At 36.8% G+C, this 18,096-nt stretch overlaps 2 protein-coding genes across 3 annotated transcripts; both read left to right on the top strand.

Moving 5' to 3' along the window:
* Window positions 1–2,303: 2,303 nt before the first annotated feature.
* On the top strand, window positions 2,304–8,980 carry LOC105344297 (acetylcholine receptor subunit alpha-like). 2 transcript variants are annotated; one of them, XM_034467052.2, is made up of 5 exons: window positions 2,304–2,806; window positions 5,352–5,396; window positions 6,532–6,641; window positions 7,598–8,615; window positions 8,736–8,980. In XM_034467052.2, the coding sequence occupies exons 1-5, from the start codon at window positions 2,621–2,623 to the stop codon at window positions 8,913–8,915; spliced, it is 1,539 nt and encodes a 512-aa protein (XP_034322943.1). In that variant the 5' UTR covers window positions 2,304–2,620; the 3' UTR covers window positions 8,916–8,980. The 2 variants fall into 2 exon arrangements, with proteins under 2 accessions (XP_034322943.1, XP_034322942.1); XM_034467051.2 differs by lacking the exon at window positions 6,532–6,641 and adding an exon at window positions 7,159–7,268 and having other exon boundaries at window positions 2,305–2,806.
* Window positions 8,981–13,624: 4,644 nt separating this feature from the next.
* Window positions 13,625–16,566, top strand: LOC105344288 (acetylcholine receptor subunit alpha-like 1). Its single transcript, XM_011452031.4, has 5 exons — window positions 13,625–14,237; window positions 14,733–14,777; window positions 15,025–15,134; window positions 15,316–16,279; window positions 16,393–16,566. The coding sequence occupies exons 1-5, from the start codon at window positions 14,016–14,018 to the stop codon at window positions 16,561–16,563; spliced, it is 1,512 nt and encodes a 503-aa protein (XP_011450333.2). The 5' UTR covers window positions 13,625–14,015; the 3' UTR covers window positions 16,564–16,566.
* The last annotated feature ends 1,530 nt before the right edge of the window (window positions 16,567–18,096 follow it).

The following is an 18,096-nucleotide window of genomic DNA, read 5'->3' as shown; positions in this document are numbered from 1 at the left end:
TTAATGGAAAATTAAATTGGCTTTTGTGCTATACCCCCCCCCCCCCTCCATCTTCTTCAAAATACATAACCTAATCCTGCGCAAGTTTAACATGTAGATTCAAATAAGTTGTAGAGCAAGGAATCTCGATTTGTGAATTATACAAAATTTACACATCCATTGCCGCTGAGCCATCTAGCTTACCCACCAACCGTAAGTTTAGTTTTTTCTTATGTTATTTGTACTACATATAAAATCATAACGAAATGAATAAATGACATTGGCTTTTATATTTCAAATGTCAAACAGAAAGAGATATAAATCAGATGTTTAAACCTCAAACTTGATAAAATACCCAACAAGACTATGTCCTAGGAGTCAAAGACATAAGAAGATATAAGAATAGTTGGACAATTAATCAGAAATGAATACATAACACTCATCCAACCCCCGCGATGTCGGCCGATCCCGAGGTATTAAGTGTATCAATAGAAACCAATCGGTCCCGTGCCTGACTCGCTGTTGTCCAAACAGAGCTGTTATTGTTTCTCCAGGAATTGGGCACATGATCAGCGCCGATCCGGAGAGATGTGTTTTGACAGTATCCGATCCATCCCCTATTCAGCATATGTCTACATAAAACGCCTGATAGATGACGGTGATACGACTGATCATTTCTCTACCGACAAAAGACCAACAAACCTAACTCTCGGGAATTCACGTGGTTAACGAGACTCTAGGTTATAACGGAACAAGACAGATCTACATGTACAACGTGGATGAACACCGTGAGCGAAGATTAACCCAGGTCAAGGAGATAATCCTTTATGTCATTGATCCGACAAATAATCTAGTACGCTTTGGTATTTGTTGTCCTTTCATTTTAATATCAGGTTATTGGGAAATATTTTTTTAAAATTTCAATTTAGTTAAAAAGAGGACTAAAGTCTTACAAATTTCTTGATTCAGTGGCGTTTGCAACGTATTTATGATATGCAAAATATTTATTATGACATTGATCTAATATTCGTATAAATGATTTCGTAAAAAATACCTTTATGACCTGCAATCATCTGAGCGAAGGCAATTTTTAAATGACCTTTAACCTCCCATGTTATTTTTGGATTTTGATGCATCTCGCGTTATCCAATAAAACCTGAGTAATACATAAAAAATTGTGAACCTAGTCGATGGGAATCGTTTACATTTTTGTTAATCAAAGTGGAAAGTGGAGGAATTTTTTTTAAAATCGATTCTTCAGTAGTACAACATAGAACATACCGATAACTGAAACATTACATTGTATGTTAGGGACTAGAAGAATTTAACTAAATAATTTCACCCCTGCATAGCAATTTATTAGAAATAATTCTTAAACCAGGAAAAAATGGAAGAAATCATAATGTATTGAATTGTTATTTGATCATTTATCCTACTGACAAGTATTATTGCAATCAGTTCTGACATTTATATAGATATAAGTGAAAATAAGATTCACTTGTGAATACAAAATACCGCGTCTACAGGCATACACAATACATATGAACCGAATTTAGAAAATAACAATATATTTAAAGGTATACACTTAAAAATCTAATTAAAATACTCAATAAATCTAATCATAGACTAAATTGCCACCCTTGTCAATTTGAAATATTAAACTAACAACAGAATGTCAAAAACTAATCTTGGGAACAGCATTTTTAAGTGTTTGTGCGAATTCACACAATGGTTGTAAAAATTATTTAATAATGGTTCAAACGCATGCAGCGCTGGATTGGGCAATTATTCTTCTTTTTTTTATCTGCATTACAATTGTGTAAACTTAGTTTTAAATTTTAAAAAAAACAGCTTGTACACATTAAATCAGATTATTAAAATTTGATTAAAACTCTAAAGTATTAAATTAATAAAATCAATAATACAAAACAATGTCAGTTTTCGCTGAAATTGTCTCTACACAGATCGTTTTTTAAACGCCGGAATTGGACGCAGAACAGCAATATTATTACAAAGCTATAACGATTGTTTGCTGAATTAATCCCGGCACCAAATCATAAGAACCTCTCATTGAATAATCAAGTATAAAATGTCGGTGACGATTCTTCCCGACTTTAATACGACACGTTGTTTTCGGGTGTACATATATTATGTTTTTACACGTTTAATGAACAGCGGTTCTTGAACTCATTAACATTCTTCTATATGTATCTCTTTTACTGTTATGTAACTGTATACACTGGCGGCACGTGTGTGCCTCCCCGGAAACATCTTCCGTAGAACATATATATCTGCCAAATCAATTACAGGGGAAGCACAGGGGCCCATAGGTTCTCTACTGATACTTGTTACTCTACCTCAGCCGGTAGGTGGCGCGGTCGTTGCGCTAACAATATGACGGAGCTGCCAGTGTCTATAGAATGGCCCGCTCCGATCTCCAAAGTAAACATTAATCTCCGTATATTTAACAAATAAGATAAAAGTTCATGTATATATGACCGCCATATTCAACAAAATGAGAAAAATCAATTAATGACTGTGAAAGAAACAGTTCCCCTTCGTAACATCTGGTTGAGGCCGAGGCGAATGTGTATTCGTTGCTTAGCCGGACGTGTGCAGGTTTGCACTTTGATAATTGAGGATGAGGGGACTAGTGAACTGGATACTGTGTTGTTTAGTGGTACTTGTGACTGGGAACGATGACGCTAAGCGACTGTACTACGACCTGCTGAAGCGGTCCTACAATAAACTGATCCGACCCGTCAGTAACAGCTCCGACAAACTGATCGTCAAGATGGGCATCCGACTGTCCCAGCTCATAGACATCGTAAGTACACGTGCTTTATTCCGAACCTCGGGCACCTGCCGGGCCCGTCTTATGTATAACCGAGTATGTAGTGTATTCATGTATCTCTTTGAGCAGGTTTAATTGTTAATAAGACTGGTAATTACACACAAAGAGCTTATATAATATTTAATATGTGATCAAAGTTATTAAGTATATCGACTCAATATAAGGGTTACACTTGAGGATTCAGAAGCGATTATATCTAATGCTATAGCTGTCTGTGGTGGACATTGGAATTCAATTCTATTGTTGCATTCCCTTGGGATCTTCACTCAAAAATCTCAATAATTGTTCATATAACCACGGGCAGTTAATTAACGATCAAGAAAATCAGGATCGATGCAAAACAAAACGCTCCCGCATACCTACTTGTATATATAAAATATATCACTATGGTGACCACGAAGGGACCCAAGCAGGCCGGCCGGTCCCCCTTTGTTTCTGTAAGTGTGTCATTAATGATCGAGAATTAGTGGCACCGCCAAACCCACATCACTGCATGAATATTCAAAACGCTCCATTTAAATACACAAATGTAATTGGTTTCTTCCATTGATTAGCCCTCTCCCTCTAAAAAGAGGTCGTTTTTATCAATACGTATAATTGTGCCGAATATTTATTTAAAATATAGACTTATTACTTTGTTAAATTTTAAATTGCATACTGTGTGCTGGGTGTTCTTGTATAGGTACTTAAGGTGCATTCAAATTTCCTGCAACCTTCTTGTCGTAATGTCACAATAACTTTTACCCTTAAAAAAAACCAAGACGTTAAATCAATCAATCCTTTAAAACAATTGATCTAATCTAATCTAATATGTCTTTCTTTAAGTATCCATTTTTTAGTCCAGTATTTTTTTTTTTAAATTGTCTAAAAAAAGACTCAAAACGAACTCATTTCTCCTTTTAAAAATTGACATGTAAATTTAAAATTGGGGTATACGCTTAGCAATATTTATCAAACAATTTTATTTATTTTTAGAAGTACAGCCTGGACACATATAAACAAATTAACACATTATAATTATTAATTCAGCAAGAAAATTGCGACGATTTTTATCTTCTTTTTTTTTAGGGGGGGGGGGGGGGGGGGTATTTAGGAATGCAAGACTGGGACGGATTGACGTAAATATTCTTTTAACTTTGTTTTCTTCAAATATACATCTACTTTATAACAGGAACCAACAATGACGAAAATATAAAAATAGTTCCCATTAAGCGAATTGAGATGGAAAATAGTCCACGTAACGGAGTAATTTATCAACCCTAACAAGTCGTAGCAATTGACTGAAATTGATTTAGTATGGTCTTCAAGCTCTATCAGTCATATTTAGAACGATTTATTCCATAGCTCCTTGTCCATCGCAATCAAATCTCTCCTGCTATACTCCGATTCTCGCGTCAACTCTTCCGGTCGCCTGATTAATCGTCGCCTGTCAAATAAATCCAGAAATCCGTCGCGGAGGAATACATCAGAGAGATGTTTTTGATGTTACCATGAAACATTAACAAGTATCCCAGTTTTAAGTTTTTTCTAAATGAGAACTATTCGTTTACATTCAATGTGATGACGGATGTCTATTTGCAGACAAAGAGTTATTCAAATGGCTATAATTCTATCACAAAACGTATTATCTAAAGGCGCAGATTCTTGACTTATATATAACTCTGATGCCGCAAATGTTTAACTAGCACTGTATTCTTTTAATACGAATCTTTAGTTTAATACTTATTTGTACAGTGCACTGTTGTCCCTATTTCATTGTTCGGAATCCATAATGACATAATTTTAATATCTTTCATTACAAGATCATAGAAGATTTCATTCAGCTTGCACACAAACCGAACACATATTGAACGAGACTCAATATAGGACAAGAAAAATCTTGTAGTAGCGACGCAATGAATGACCACCTTTGTTTGCACTCTATCGTTTTTTGATCATGCTGATGAATCTTTTTAATTCCGTGTTGCGTTCAAACCCCTCGCTAAATCTCGGTACAAGTCCTTGAGATGAAACGAGTCCATTTTCTTCACACATTCTGAAGAGCTGAACACACACTAGTAGGGTTTCTTGGATCACTTAGCGCGTCACGCAATGGCCTGGAGAGGGCGCTATGTGCAGGGAATCCCACGGCCAACTAACACACGGCTTGGTCATTAAAATCAATTCCTGAAAAAAAATAGTTCTGTCGAAATGTTCCGTGGTTTTGTAAAAGTAAATTTCAATTATAGTTAGTACGTAGTTTCTTTGGGTTTTTCCCGTAAGCACAACGTTAAATTTTTATTCGATACATGGTAATACCTCGAGAACAAGTGATTTAGATCCTGTTAATGCATACATAATGTAATTGTGTGAAAATAGTTTGATTCGTAATTAGAATTAATAAGTTTAAACAAAACTGTTGGTTTTCTCCATTAGAAAACTCAAAGTTTTAAGTGTATAAATTGATTGGTTTCATAAATATTTTTTTATTTATTTGAGTTTGTTTGTTTTGACCGAGTTGACGTTGCTCTTTTTGCAGGACGAGAAGAACCAAATAATGACCACAAACGTTTGGCTCAGACAGGTATCGATCAACTGTCGACAAAGACTAAAATCCAAACCCTCAAATATCCGGATTTCTAATTAGAAAATGATATTCCTTTAGTCGAATACTCGCTTCAGTTTTCTTCCGTTTCGGAAGCTTATCAAATTTATATCTTGTGTCTTTTCCTATCTATTTCTAAAAGAATTTGAAAGGCAAATGAACGGAAGATGATAATATTTTTAATATAAACAGATGTATTCGTTAGAGCAGGATTTACACAGAGCTGATGTTTCTGATTATGATAATAACCCAAGATGTATAAAATAGAGGCATTGGATTCTATTTTCTATCATTGCATAAAGTATATCGGGTATAATGATAAACATACATATCTAGCTGCATTACTGAACATGTCTAAATGTCTGGTAGTATTGGACATCATACATCTATATAAATGTCTGTATAACATATACCTCACTCGAAAGTATGTCTTCATTACTTTAAACATCTGAACTTTAATCAATTCATTTGTATTTCGGAACATAAGACATTACGCTGTGCCATCTAATGGTTTAGCTGGGTTGATCTAATTTTTAAAAGTTATACAATACATGTATATCCGGACATTGTTACTATATAGGTTCCAGGGGGTTTGCGATTTGGTCTTTCGCGGTTGATTATCTGTATAGATGTAACTGCATGCATGTATCGCACTAGCTTACTGAATTATACCTTTAGAGGCGTGCCAGATACAAGGCATTCCTATTTTACACCTACTTACTAGCAGTACCTAACCCTCTTGTCTGCTCCGTTTCTTCTCTTTTTACTCTCTGGCTATTGGCGAAATCTCTATAACGCTATAACGCACTGCATTAACTGTCAAATGTATTTTATGAATATTGGCGAAATGGTATATATCATTTTATCAATATACAAATTTAGCAGTTCATTTAGATTATGAGAAACTTGTGTTTTTTTGTTTTGTTTTTTTTTAATTGCAATACAACTTTAAATGTGATGCCTTTGCAAATAATTTCCATTGACAAATTTTGCATGTGCACCTTTATGCATGACATTAGTACTTTTATCATTGCTTGGAAGTTCCAAGTTGGGACTAGTTTCTAATGTACTCGATTTTCTCTCCACTTTTCTCCGCTGCTTGCTCGCCTGTCAGGAGTGGTACGACTATAAGCTGGCGTGGATCCCGCGGGAGTACGGTGGCGTAGATAGGCTATACGTCCCCGCTAGAGACATTTGGCTCCCAGATATTGTCTTATATAATAAGTGAGTAAGCGACACCAAAATTAAATGTTTATATCTCGGTTAGTTATTTCATAGTCTTCGGAATCGTTCATTGGTATCTAATTATTTCGGCGTAAGATGTTGTAAAGGCAAGTGCGATTTTTACCAAAATCATGGACGTGGTATGTACTTCCTTAATCTCCAGATATAATCCCTAATCCATGAACCTGGTTTGTACACCACTTATTCCAATATATAATCCATCAGCACTCTGAACGGTGGACGGAAAATAGAAATGTGGAAACTGGGGACAGTAATTGAATTTAATGCAGATGAATTTAGGCAAGTGTAGAGTTTTATTTAGGGACCTATGTAACAATGATAGTTTCATTTAGTAAAGAATAACATCTATCAAACGTGGAGTTTTTAACTACTTGCACCTTATTTTCCATATTTCTATATTTTGCTTGAATAATACACGGTGTTGGTTTGGCTTTACTAACCACTAACAAAGGTAAGGTCATGCCCTCTAACCTTTGACCCCTTTCCTTACCGGAAGGAGTGGTACGATCAGGGTTTAGTCTGGAATCCCGTGGAATACAACGGCATTAAGACGATAGAGGTTCCTATTGGCGACATCTGGAACCCGGATGTTGTGCTTTTTAACAAGTGAGTAGGTTTTAATGAAACTTTAGGCTGTATGAAAATAAAATGCATAAATCCCATACCGGTGCTGTTGTATTAAGTATACTCTAACAATAGAAAAAGCAAAAATCTGTGTAATAAGGAATACAAAATTATAATCTAGTATGTTTTCTTATGTCTAGACGTGCCGTAACTTTTTACCTTAAATCTTATAAATGTGTTTGCATAGATCAAAGTGAAATATGCGTCTACGAAGAAAGAATAATGTGAGACGCTGTAAGTTATAGAATCCGTGGTTGTTAGTCATGGTTATAGAATTCAAAAGTTAATCGCACTTTGCTATCTCGTTCCAGCGCTGACGGTAATTACGAGGTGACGTTGATGACGAAGGCTATCCTTCACCCTGACGGTAAGGTGGTGTGGGAGCCACCCGCCATTTACAAGAGTTCCTGTATGATCGACGTGGAGTTCTTCCCCTTTGATATCCAACAGTGCATCATGAAGTTCGGATCGTGGACGTACGACGGGAATCAAGTAGACCTGGTCCATCTGTGCGTGTCCGAGAGCACGTCCACGGAAGTCATCCGTAAGGGCATCGACTTCCGGGACTTCTACCCCAGTGTAGAGTGGGACATCCTAGAGGGGTCCGCCCAGAAACACTACAAACGTTACATCTGCTGTCCGTCGCCATTTCCGGACATCACTTTCAATATCACAATGAGAAGGAAGACGTTGTTTCATACAGTCAACTTGATCATTCCCTGTGTCTCCATATCATTCCTGACGGTTCTTGTCTTTTATCTCCCCAGTGACAGCGGCGAGAAAATTACTCTGTGCATTTCAATTTTGCTGTCGTTAACTGTGTTTTTCCTTCTTCTGGCCGACATAATTCCGCCGACATCGATTGTGGTGCCTCTGATCGGCAAGTACTTACTGTTCACGATGATACTCGTGACTCTCTCTATTCTTGTGACTGTGATAGTGCTAAACGTTCACTTCCGGTCGCCGTCAACCCACACGATGGCGCCATGGGTCAGAAGAGTGTTTTTAAATGTTTTGCCGCGCTTATTAGTAATGCGGCGACCAAACTTAGAGAATGAGCACAGTACCGGTAGAGTGATCAGAACTTGTAATGGCGTGGAGATGACGCAATCATACAAAGATATGATTCGTCGAAGAGTAGAACAGAGGAAATTCGAGAATAGCAATATTTTTCATGACCCTGTAGAAGAAGAACTAATTAGTGCAACTAAAGAAACGGAACTGAGCGTGCGTCGACGTCATAAACCAGTTCCCCGGGAGATCAAAGACGCAGTGGATAGTGTTTGCTTTATTGCTGAGCATCTGAAAAAAGATGACAAAGAAAATTCGGTAATTCTGGACTCAATTATTTACATGCTGACTAAATCAAAATCTGAGTAAAAACTATATATATTTAAATTGAAAATGTTGATTAATGAAACATCTTGTTGCTTTTTTCTGCACTCTTAGATAAAAGAGGACTGGAAATACGTTGCCATGGTGCTGGACCGACTCTTTCTGTGGATATTTACGATAGCGTGTGTAGTTGGGACTTTTGGGATTATCCTCCAGGCCCCCACCCTGTATGACGACAGGCAGACCCTGACCCCCCAGGCGCCTGATGACAGCTGTATCAAACCCGAGTTTTGATGTTCGCTTTCATGTGTGCTGAAACAAGTTAATATTAACACATATATATATATATATATATATATATATATATATATATATATATATATATATATATATATATATATATATATATATATATATATCTAAAGCAAGGACATGAAAATCTAAACATTTACAACGACAAACTTTGATATAAGATTTTTTATACTTTATATCAGATTTGTAAGAATGGCTACGGTTGAAGTGTGTCTTAGATTTAGATTTTATTCAATTTCTACTGGAACATTGCATGGTTCGACAAAATTTCAAGGCTTTTTAAAACACTTGGAATAGAGAGATGTGAGTGAATATGTCGATTCGTCTCACAGGCACATGAACGTTTACAACATATCTCTCTATTGATAAATGTATTTCCCATATCAAAACATTTAAAAGTTTCGTCACAGTCGCTCTTTTAAATTTTGAAGATCAACACATCTGCTATGATTCTGTGCCCATGTATATAGTTCTTTCATAATGATGGAATTCTGGTTGGTTGGCTAAGGGTTCAAATCGTAAAAAGAATGTTGCTTACGTAACAGTAAGACTGGCGTCAAAAAGGTTTATCCACTGCATTTGAAGTTTGGACACATTTATAATGATCATGACAAAATGATGTACATGTATTTTACGTCAAGTGCTTGTGATTTGTCCGTGTAGGTTAACATCAGTTTCAATGAGACACATATCGCAGAGAGAGAGAGAGAGAGAGAGAGAGAGAGAGAGAGAGAGAGAGAGAGAGAGAGAGAGAGAGAGAGAGAGAGAGAGAGAGAGAGAGAGAGAGAGAGAGAAATTTTAAGGAATAATAATGTGACGTCATTTTATACATGTACAAACCATTTCTGGTTATATCATAATAAAATGAGAACTATATCGCTTTCCTTTATTCTCTCTTTTTAGGACTGCTCAAACTCTCTCTGCAAATATTCTTTGTATCTATGATTTACAGGCCCAGTAGCGACTTCAGAGTAGCGACAGTATTTGACAAGATCAAGGAATGTTGGCAAAGACTGTAATTACGGCCGCTACAAGTTGAGTGTCCTCTTGTTGTTTTTTTGTCAAGAGGAGACAACAGCTGGTGACAATCCCGCCGACTTTGATCAGCGGCCGGAAATGAGATTCCACCAGACGCTCCTCTCCTCCCGGGGCCGCAGCCTCGTCTTGACTTCTTTGTCTGGGAGAGACTCGCCGTCCTCCTTAATTAGCAGTCCTTATTCAGTCTCTATCATAGTGCAAAACATTCTCCAAAAACTCGACATGGACCTTTGTGTAAAACATTATGTAATCTCAAGATATTGTTTATACGAAGCTTCAATGTAACTTTTAATTAATTTACATGTAAAAACCATGACAAGATATGTCTTTTCTAAAATAAATCTGTGCAAAAGGAAAAAAGTGAACTGGCTTGTACCCGCTGATAATAGAATTTAATAAAGATATTCACTGGATGAGAGTACTTCTAAAGCCTCAACTAAAAGGCTGACCGCGGATTGGTCCTTTGATCATTCGGCATCATAAGACAAGGAAGAGAGCCAACATTAATTAGAACTTAAATGCGAACTAGATATGTCATAACTTTTAAAATTTTCCTCTTTCATCTTTCCATAAACAAAAAGCTAATGGAGCGAATTCTGTGATTGAGTGTAACTGAGTCAAATTAACTTAAGATAGAAAAACCGGGGATGCTCCGTAGAATTTTCCTCCAAACAATTAAACCCGTCAGTGTATCTATATATAGGTGTTTAAAATGGTGTTTGAGGATTTTAGTGTATTTACATTCTAGCCACGCCAGTCAAAACAAAATTAAGTTAAAAACAAACAAAATTAGGTTGTTGTACATGGAAGCAATCAGAGCTAACGATGAACGTGCGGAGTTTAACAGCTAAAACTTATCCTCGCTTAATCTGTCCAATCTGTTTACTGATGTATCACCGCTGAGAGAAAAAGAACCACAGCAGAGGTTTAAAAGTCTGTAAGCAAAAAGTGCAATAACGAACATCAGAAGAATTCTACCCAAAATGCATTGTATTTACCTCTAGAATGTGTCTTGGATTTGGTATGAACACTTTTAGACATTGGTTATATGAATCATGACAATAACATATGTACAGTTATTTGTTTCCGTTTCGTTTTGTTGGGAAGTCTTCTCCGTCATTTAATTGTGGTTTTATTGATAGGTTGTTGATGATAAGGCATTCATCCGGCAGGTGGCGTGGTGATATCAGATATAACATATGGTGAAATAAAAGTGATAACGAGGTTAAAAACATATGCTCGGGTCATGATCCACAAAGCGTTTGTTTTTCTTTGGAAACCACACCAGCTTATTTTGCATGTCGCACGCTGAATTTAGGTGCTAGCATCAAAGTAAATAAGAATATGCATATCTTATTGTTGATGAGAAGACGAAAAGCGAGAGTTCGCCGTCTTTTTATTGCCAACACAGATGGAATTTGAACTTGTTTTAATTGTATCGCTTGGCATTTCATTCAGTACCTTTCTATTGAGAGATTACAGGTACATGAATCGGATTTACACACCAGCGGGTACTCCAGATGTGGTCCTTTGGCTCAAACCCCACAATACAGCAGTAAAAAAACCATCCCGACTTGTTATGCACTTAAAATCAGTACAGGTCTCATAGCATCAATTCTTTAAGAAGGCTCGATGGACGTGAGCATTTTATACTATTTTAATCTCCTAATAAAAAAGAGCCCTGTAAAAAGATTTAAGAAAATGATAAACAAAAATTTACATTACTAAATGTTAGTTTATGGCCAAAATATCTTATTTCGAAGTTTAAGGTAGATCTAATTAAGGAATAAGGAATCATTCTTTGAGTGTCATGGGGTGATAATTTCGGTCGGGGCGTGATCAAATCCAATAAAGCCCGAAAGGCTTTATGATAGATCTGATCACGCCCCGACCGAAATTATCACCTCATAATATTCAAAGAATGCCCGAAGGGCTTTATGATAGATTTGATCACGCCCCGACCGAAATTATCACCTCATAATATTCAAAGAATGATTCCTTACTACTTATATTTATATAAATTTAAGCCATCGTACGATTAAATATTTAAATATATAAATAAGCATTTGACGTCATTTGTAGTTATGGGTTACATAACAAAATCGATACGTAGTGTTATCACAGGCAAAGACACTGCAAAATGTAATCATAAGTTACATGTAATCAAAGTTAATCTTTCAACCACCCAGCTTCCTTAGACGATATACGTATTACATAATTACTGAGGTACGAAAGACTATACTGTATACTGTGATTGAGGATTAACACCACGTCCATTGAATATACTTTATAAAGTTCTAATGGATTCCATTTGAATTACTGTTCATTCAACGCCTCTAAGGGGCAGTGTCAGCTGAGAGGTGAATGAGGCTATTTTCCCCGCTGTGCGAGTCAGCGCGATTCTACAACACGCTCTCATGATTTACCGCCAAATATCGCCGTAGATCACCGCCAGAGTTGCCTCGACTTGTCGAAAAATCGAAATATTTCAAATTTAAATTCTGTTTGAAAATAAAAAAAATAGTTTCAATGCTAACCATATTATTAGCTAAGTAATGTGTCCACTACGCACGTATACTCTTTTATATATCACATGCCGCCCGACACGTTATATAAGCGTATGTCGTTACTATCTATAGAGTCACACCATGTGACTTTCTGAATCATTTGAACATTCCTCTACTTTAGATTTTTTATATTACCTATAAGCGGTAATTATATAACATGCACTGAAATCAGCAATTTTTTTTTACAACATACAAAAAATAGCGTATATATATGCTTAAATCTATTTGTCCTTTTGATCCTTCTTCTAATAGTCTCCCTAAGAAACTATGTCAACGGTACTAATCAACATACCGCGCTCTCCATGAAAGTTTAATCAGGTTATATGTTTACAAACACACTTAAATATTTTATATCTGAGTCATTGGAAAACATTTCCATTGCTCGTAATGCGCGACAAATAAGAAGTCGTCTCCAAGAACCTGTGCCATAAAATTCCACAAACAAGAAGGACATCAGATATGCAAATTCAATCCTATCACAATGCGACATCTGTGCCCGCCTGACTTACCCCTTATTAAGATGCAAATTCGGTGTTTTCTTTGAAAACGATTCTGTATTTTCGGTTGGCGAGGATGGGGTAAGGTTTGTAAGGAATCAAGGGTCCGATTGTCGGAGCTAATTAACGACAGTCGGAGACGTCATAAAGAATGCCACACTCTAGCTACCACGTCCAATTACTGTTTCCAAATTCAGATTTACTACAATTTACATTAATGGATTGTGTAAAAAAGACACAGCGGGTATCGATTTAAACAAGTCCCGTTAAACTTGTTCATTTGCATGTCTTCGAGCATCTTGGAGGAATTTACACAAACGTCAGAGGAATATGATGAATAATAATAAATGAATACAAGGTACCCGAAACCATTTTATGATATTATGAGTTTGCTGATTTTATCAATGGAAAAGATATGGTAAGTTATTTTCATTTCTCGTAGAAATATGAATATGCTGACGTCAGAGCATGGCCTGATACAATAGTGAGTGACATCTATACACACAGAAACTTGTAGCAGGTACATGGATACCAGATAATGCAACAGTTTTATGGTTCCATCCCTGTTCTCTTCAAACACTCAATATGAGAATTCATAAGAAAAGGGTCAGAAAACCAGTTAAAACAGTTGCGTGTTCTCGCTAATAAAGTAATAAGAAGTATTTGTAGAGTATGTATCGGGGCCAAAAATAAATTTCTGAATCGTTCTCAGATTTATGCAATTAGGAAACTTTAAACACAATTAGAGAAGCATCTTGGCATTCAAAGTTTAAAAATTGGGTTCGCGTGAGTGTAACATGAGAAAAACATTGAGATCAATAGCAAGAGGAACGAAATGCACATGTTCTGTAAGTTAGCACGAAGAAATGGCAGGATGTTAGAAAAACTACAGCGACGCTCAGAGACCCTCGTCATTTTTCTTAACTTCCGGATTACGTAATCTTTCTGAAACGGTAGAGGAAACTAGGGAGGTGTTGACAATGGAGCGATTCTCAGACTTCCGGTCCCTGCTTGTAACATTAGCATTTCTGTTAACGTTTTGGGACCGGTCCAGATTTGTGTCGGGGTCGGATGAAGAGGGCCTGCTGATGCATCAACTCCTGGGCCACGCCTACAACAACTTGGTCAGACCGCGGGGTGAGGGCGTCAATGGAACCTTGAAAGTGAAGATAGGGATGAGGTTATCACAACTCTTAGATATGGTAAGTAGATGTAAAGTGCAAATAGAAATTAGGCTTTTCTCTCTCTAATATACCTACGTGTGAAATCGAAATTTTTGCTTAAACAAACCAAAGAAACACGTCTGGTGTAAAGATTGGTGAACAGAGGTTCGGCACTGATCATAGGCAAATTCATCGTCAGTCACACCTTTAACATACGGTTATCTACATTTATAAATATCGAACATAAGATTATCATTTTCTCCAAATTTTATGCAATTATTTAATTCTACATGTATATGATGATATTATCTAGCAACAGTTGGTGTTGGTCTTGGTTTTGACAGGCTTGGTGATTCTTTGTATTATATTACACACTTTTCAACCAGTGCTGAGTAGATGTACTCATAAGAATGGTAAACTGAAGAAAAAAATATAAATAAAAAATAATAAAACAATCCTTTGTTTAATTTCTGTTGTAAATTGTAAAAATAGTAATATTTCACTGTAACTCAAAAGAAGTAATTACAATTACAGGACGAGAAAAACCAGATAATGAAGACGAGTGTCTGGTTACACCAAGTAAGTACCGGTAAACAGTCAGACAAACATTTGAGAGCGTCATAATAGGAACACAGAATCCCCATCAACGAAATTAGCCATAAGGCACTGAAACCTTTCTCTTTCTATAGCAAAACCTTACTAAAGTAAAACAGTGTAATTAGCAACTAGAAAAAAATAGATCTGAAACTTCACTTGTTTTATGATTAATGAAACTACACTGAATGCATTCTTGATGGGATTTTACATTGTATGCTGTTTTTGTTAGGAATGGTCGGACAAGCGTTTAGTGTGGGACCCCCAGGATTTTGGTGGTATCGATATGACCCAGATTCCGTCGTCAATGCTGTGGAAGCCAGACATTGTACTGTACAACAAGTAGGTTATCCATATTCATCAAGAGATACTAGTATTTACTTTGCAGTACTTCAGGCCGGCTAATAGTAACTGTATGTACAATAAATACACTGCAAAATATCATATGTAGATGGTATCCTTGTGGGGTTTTTTTAAATGACACATTCACCAGCATTAATTAAACAAAACATTTTTGTTCAAGCGCCGACGGAGAATTCATCGTGAAACATGACATTAAAGCTAAAGTTTACAGCACGGGACGAATTGTGTGGGAACCGCCAGCCATCTACAAGAGTTATTGCCCCATAGATGTGGAGTTCTTTCCCTTTGACAGACAGGAATGTTTCATGAAGTTTGGTTCCTGGACGTACGACATGGAGCAGATAGATCTCCGGCACATCTGTGACGAGAAAGCCATCACGTACATCGTCGGGGACAAAGAAGAACGCGTGATCGACCGAGGGGTGGATCTAAAAGACGTCTACTTCAACGTGGAGTGGGACATCCTGAATGTGACGGCCACGTGGAGGGTGAAATCGTTCCCTTGCTGCGATATCTCTTATCCGTACATCATGTTCAACATCACGCTCCGCCGGCGTCCATTGTTCTACTCCCTTAACCTCATCATGCCGTGTTTGTCTATTTCCGGTCTGACAGTGCTGGTGTTCTACCTGCCCTCAGACAGCGGGGAGAAGATCACCCTGTCCATCTCTATCCTCCTGGCCCTCACTGTGTTCTTCCTCCTCCTCTCAGACATCAACCCTCCGACATCTTTTGTCATCCCACTCATCGGGAAATACCTCCTCTTTACCATGATTTTGGTGACGTTATCTATATTTCTAGCGGTGAGTTCGATTGGAATCACCAATAGGAAACCCTCAACACACAGCATGAGCCCGTGGGTAAAGCGAGTCTTTACGGACATACTGCCGAGTGTGTTAAGAATGGAAAGGCCAGGGTTTAAGAAAAGTAAATCCTCAGTGGTTGGAGGTTTAATACATTGCATGAAAAAAGACTATCACTGTTCGTTACATTTATTGAATATAAACGATGAGCCAAAGAAGAAATCGCAAGAATTCCTTGAATACCCGAAGCGTGTCCAGAGCGCCGTTAACGGTGTGCAGTTCATTGCAGACAACCTCAGGAAGAGTGACGAAGTCAAAATGGTCAGTAATCCACACCTTGAAACAAACAAATTGTCCAGTTTATTTCAATCTGACTATATATTCATTGGAGGTAGTTTTGTTTGATATTTGATTTGATTCTTTCTTGTTGGCAGGAAGAGCTGGATTGGAAGTACATCGCTATGGTGGTGGACCGCCTGTTTCTCTATCTCTTCTCGGCGGCTTGTCTCTGTGGAACTTTTACCATATTTCTATACGCCCCCTCTCTGTATGACCCGCGTAATGCGCTGACGATGAATGACGTCACTGAAGAGTGTGTGTATTAATGTTATACTGTTAGAATATGCATATATTTGAGTCCGTACCAAAGATAAACATAAATCATAGCTTTTTAACGCTTGTCTGTATATTTAATGAATGACATCTATGTAATATCTCTGATGATGTACTGTAATGACGTCATGATTATTTATATACATGGTATTGTTAGGATAATAAATGAAATTTAAGAATTCGTTGCATAATATTTGCATTCAAATTGTTTTGAATCATCTGCAGTTATAACACATTGTTTTCCCTCGGACTGAAATGTCACATTTTCATTGGATTAAACATGGCACGTGATTGCCTCATATATCTCTATGTAGGTTCTTTGAGGATTAATATTAGGCAATGTGGCCGTCATTGGCCGCCGCCTCACCTACTCATCTCGATTATTCATATTATTTAACACAGAAATCGTGCTCAGTAAGTCCTTAAAATATTTAGAGTAGTGGTCCTTTGGAATTATTTTTAAATTAGAGAAGTTGCCCTTTGAATATTGACGTCACATTGTTGTGTCTTGAGCAGAACAAAATGGCAGCGTCTAACGTTAAATTTGCTCAGATCTCTGCAGAGGTTAAAAATTGAATAGCAACAAAACATTGTAAGTAATATGGGTGATCCGAAGATTATTAAAGCGTATTTGAAAGGTGGTATTGATAATTTTGAAGAGTTTAAATGAGTTTAATTGGACGAGATGTAAGGCATTTGTACATGGCTTTGCGTAGATCACCGCTATTTACCAATGAATATGTCGCTTGATAGTCCTCGGGAAAACAAAACACTTATTAGGTTAGTTACTGACTCACTACGGAAATATATCGGGTTGATCAATCTCATAGACGGCTCGGCTTCGCCTCGCCATCTATAAGATTGATCAACCCAATATATTTCCGTAGTGAGTCAGTAACTAACCTAATAAGTAATAATAACACATAATAAGATTTAAACAGCACCGGTTGTTTATACTAGTGTCGTGAGGAAAATAATTAGTCATGGACTCATTGACAATTAAAAATTGTTAATTAGTAAAAGACGTCTAGTTAAGTAAGCTTAACTATGTTGGTCGAATTTTTTTTCCCGATTTTAATGTTTATAATCCTTCCGTTAGGCGTTTTTAATAGGCAATCATAATTTGAGTGTCATTCGTTGAGTTATAGAGCTTGAAATTCTTTGCTTTGTAAACAAAGCGTTTGTTTACTAGTACATTTTGAATGTTGAAGTGAGAATTCCACTTTTATACCTAAAATGAATGTGTTAAAGGTTATGAACTGTTTATCTATGCTTAAAATGAATAAAAAGATAGACAAATATTCAGCTTGAAAAAAACTTTCCTGGTATTTTGAACCTACGTAAACATAAACAGGACACGAGCCTTGTTTACACGACAAAGAATTGAGCCCTATATCTTTCTTATAACTCTATGTATGACTCTCCAATTTCATATGATCATTTGAAATGCATTTCTTAAGCATTGAAAATAATACAAACAGAAAAATAGAATTTGACCAAAATCGTGACCATGCCCCTTTAAATAC

The sequence above is a fragment of the Magallana gigas genome, chromosome 6, assembly GCF_963853765.1.
Source record: "Magallana gigas chromosome 6, xbMagGiga1.1, whole genome shotgun sequence".
NCBI lineage: Eukaryota > Metazoa > Mollusca > Bivalvia > Ostreida > Ostreidae > Magallana > Magallana gigas.
Note: the sequence above shows the minus strand (reverse complement) of the source record. Positions and strands in the feature narration are given on the sequence as shown.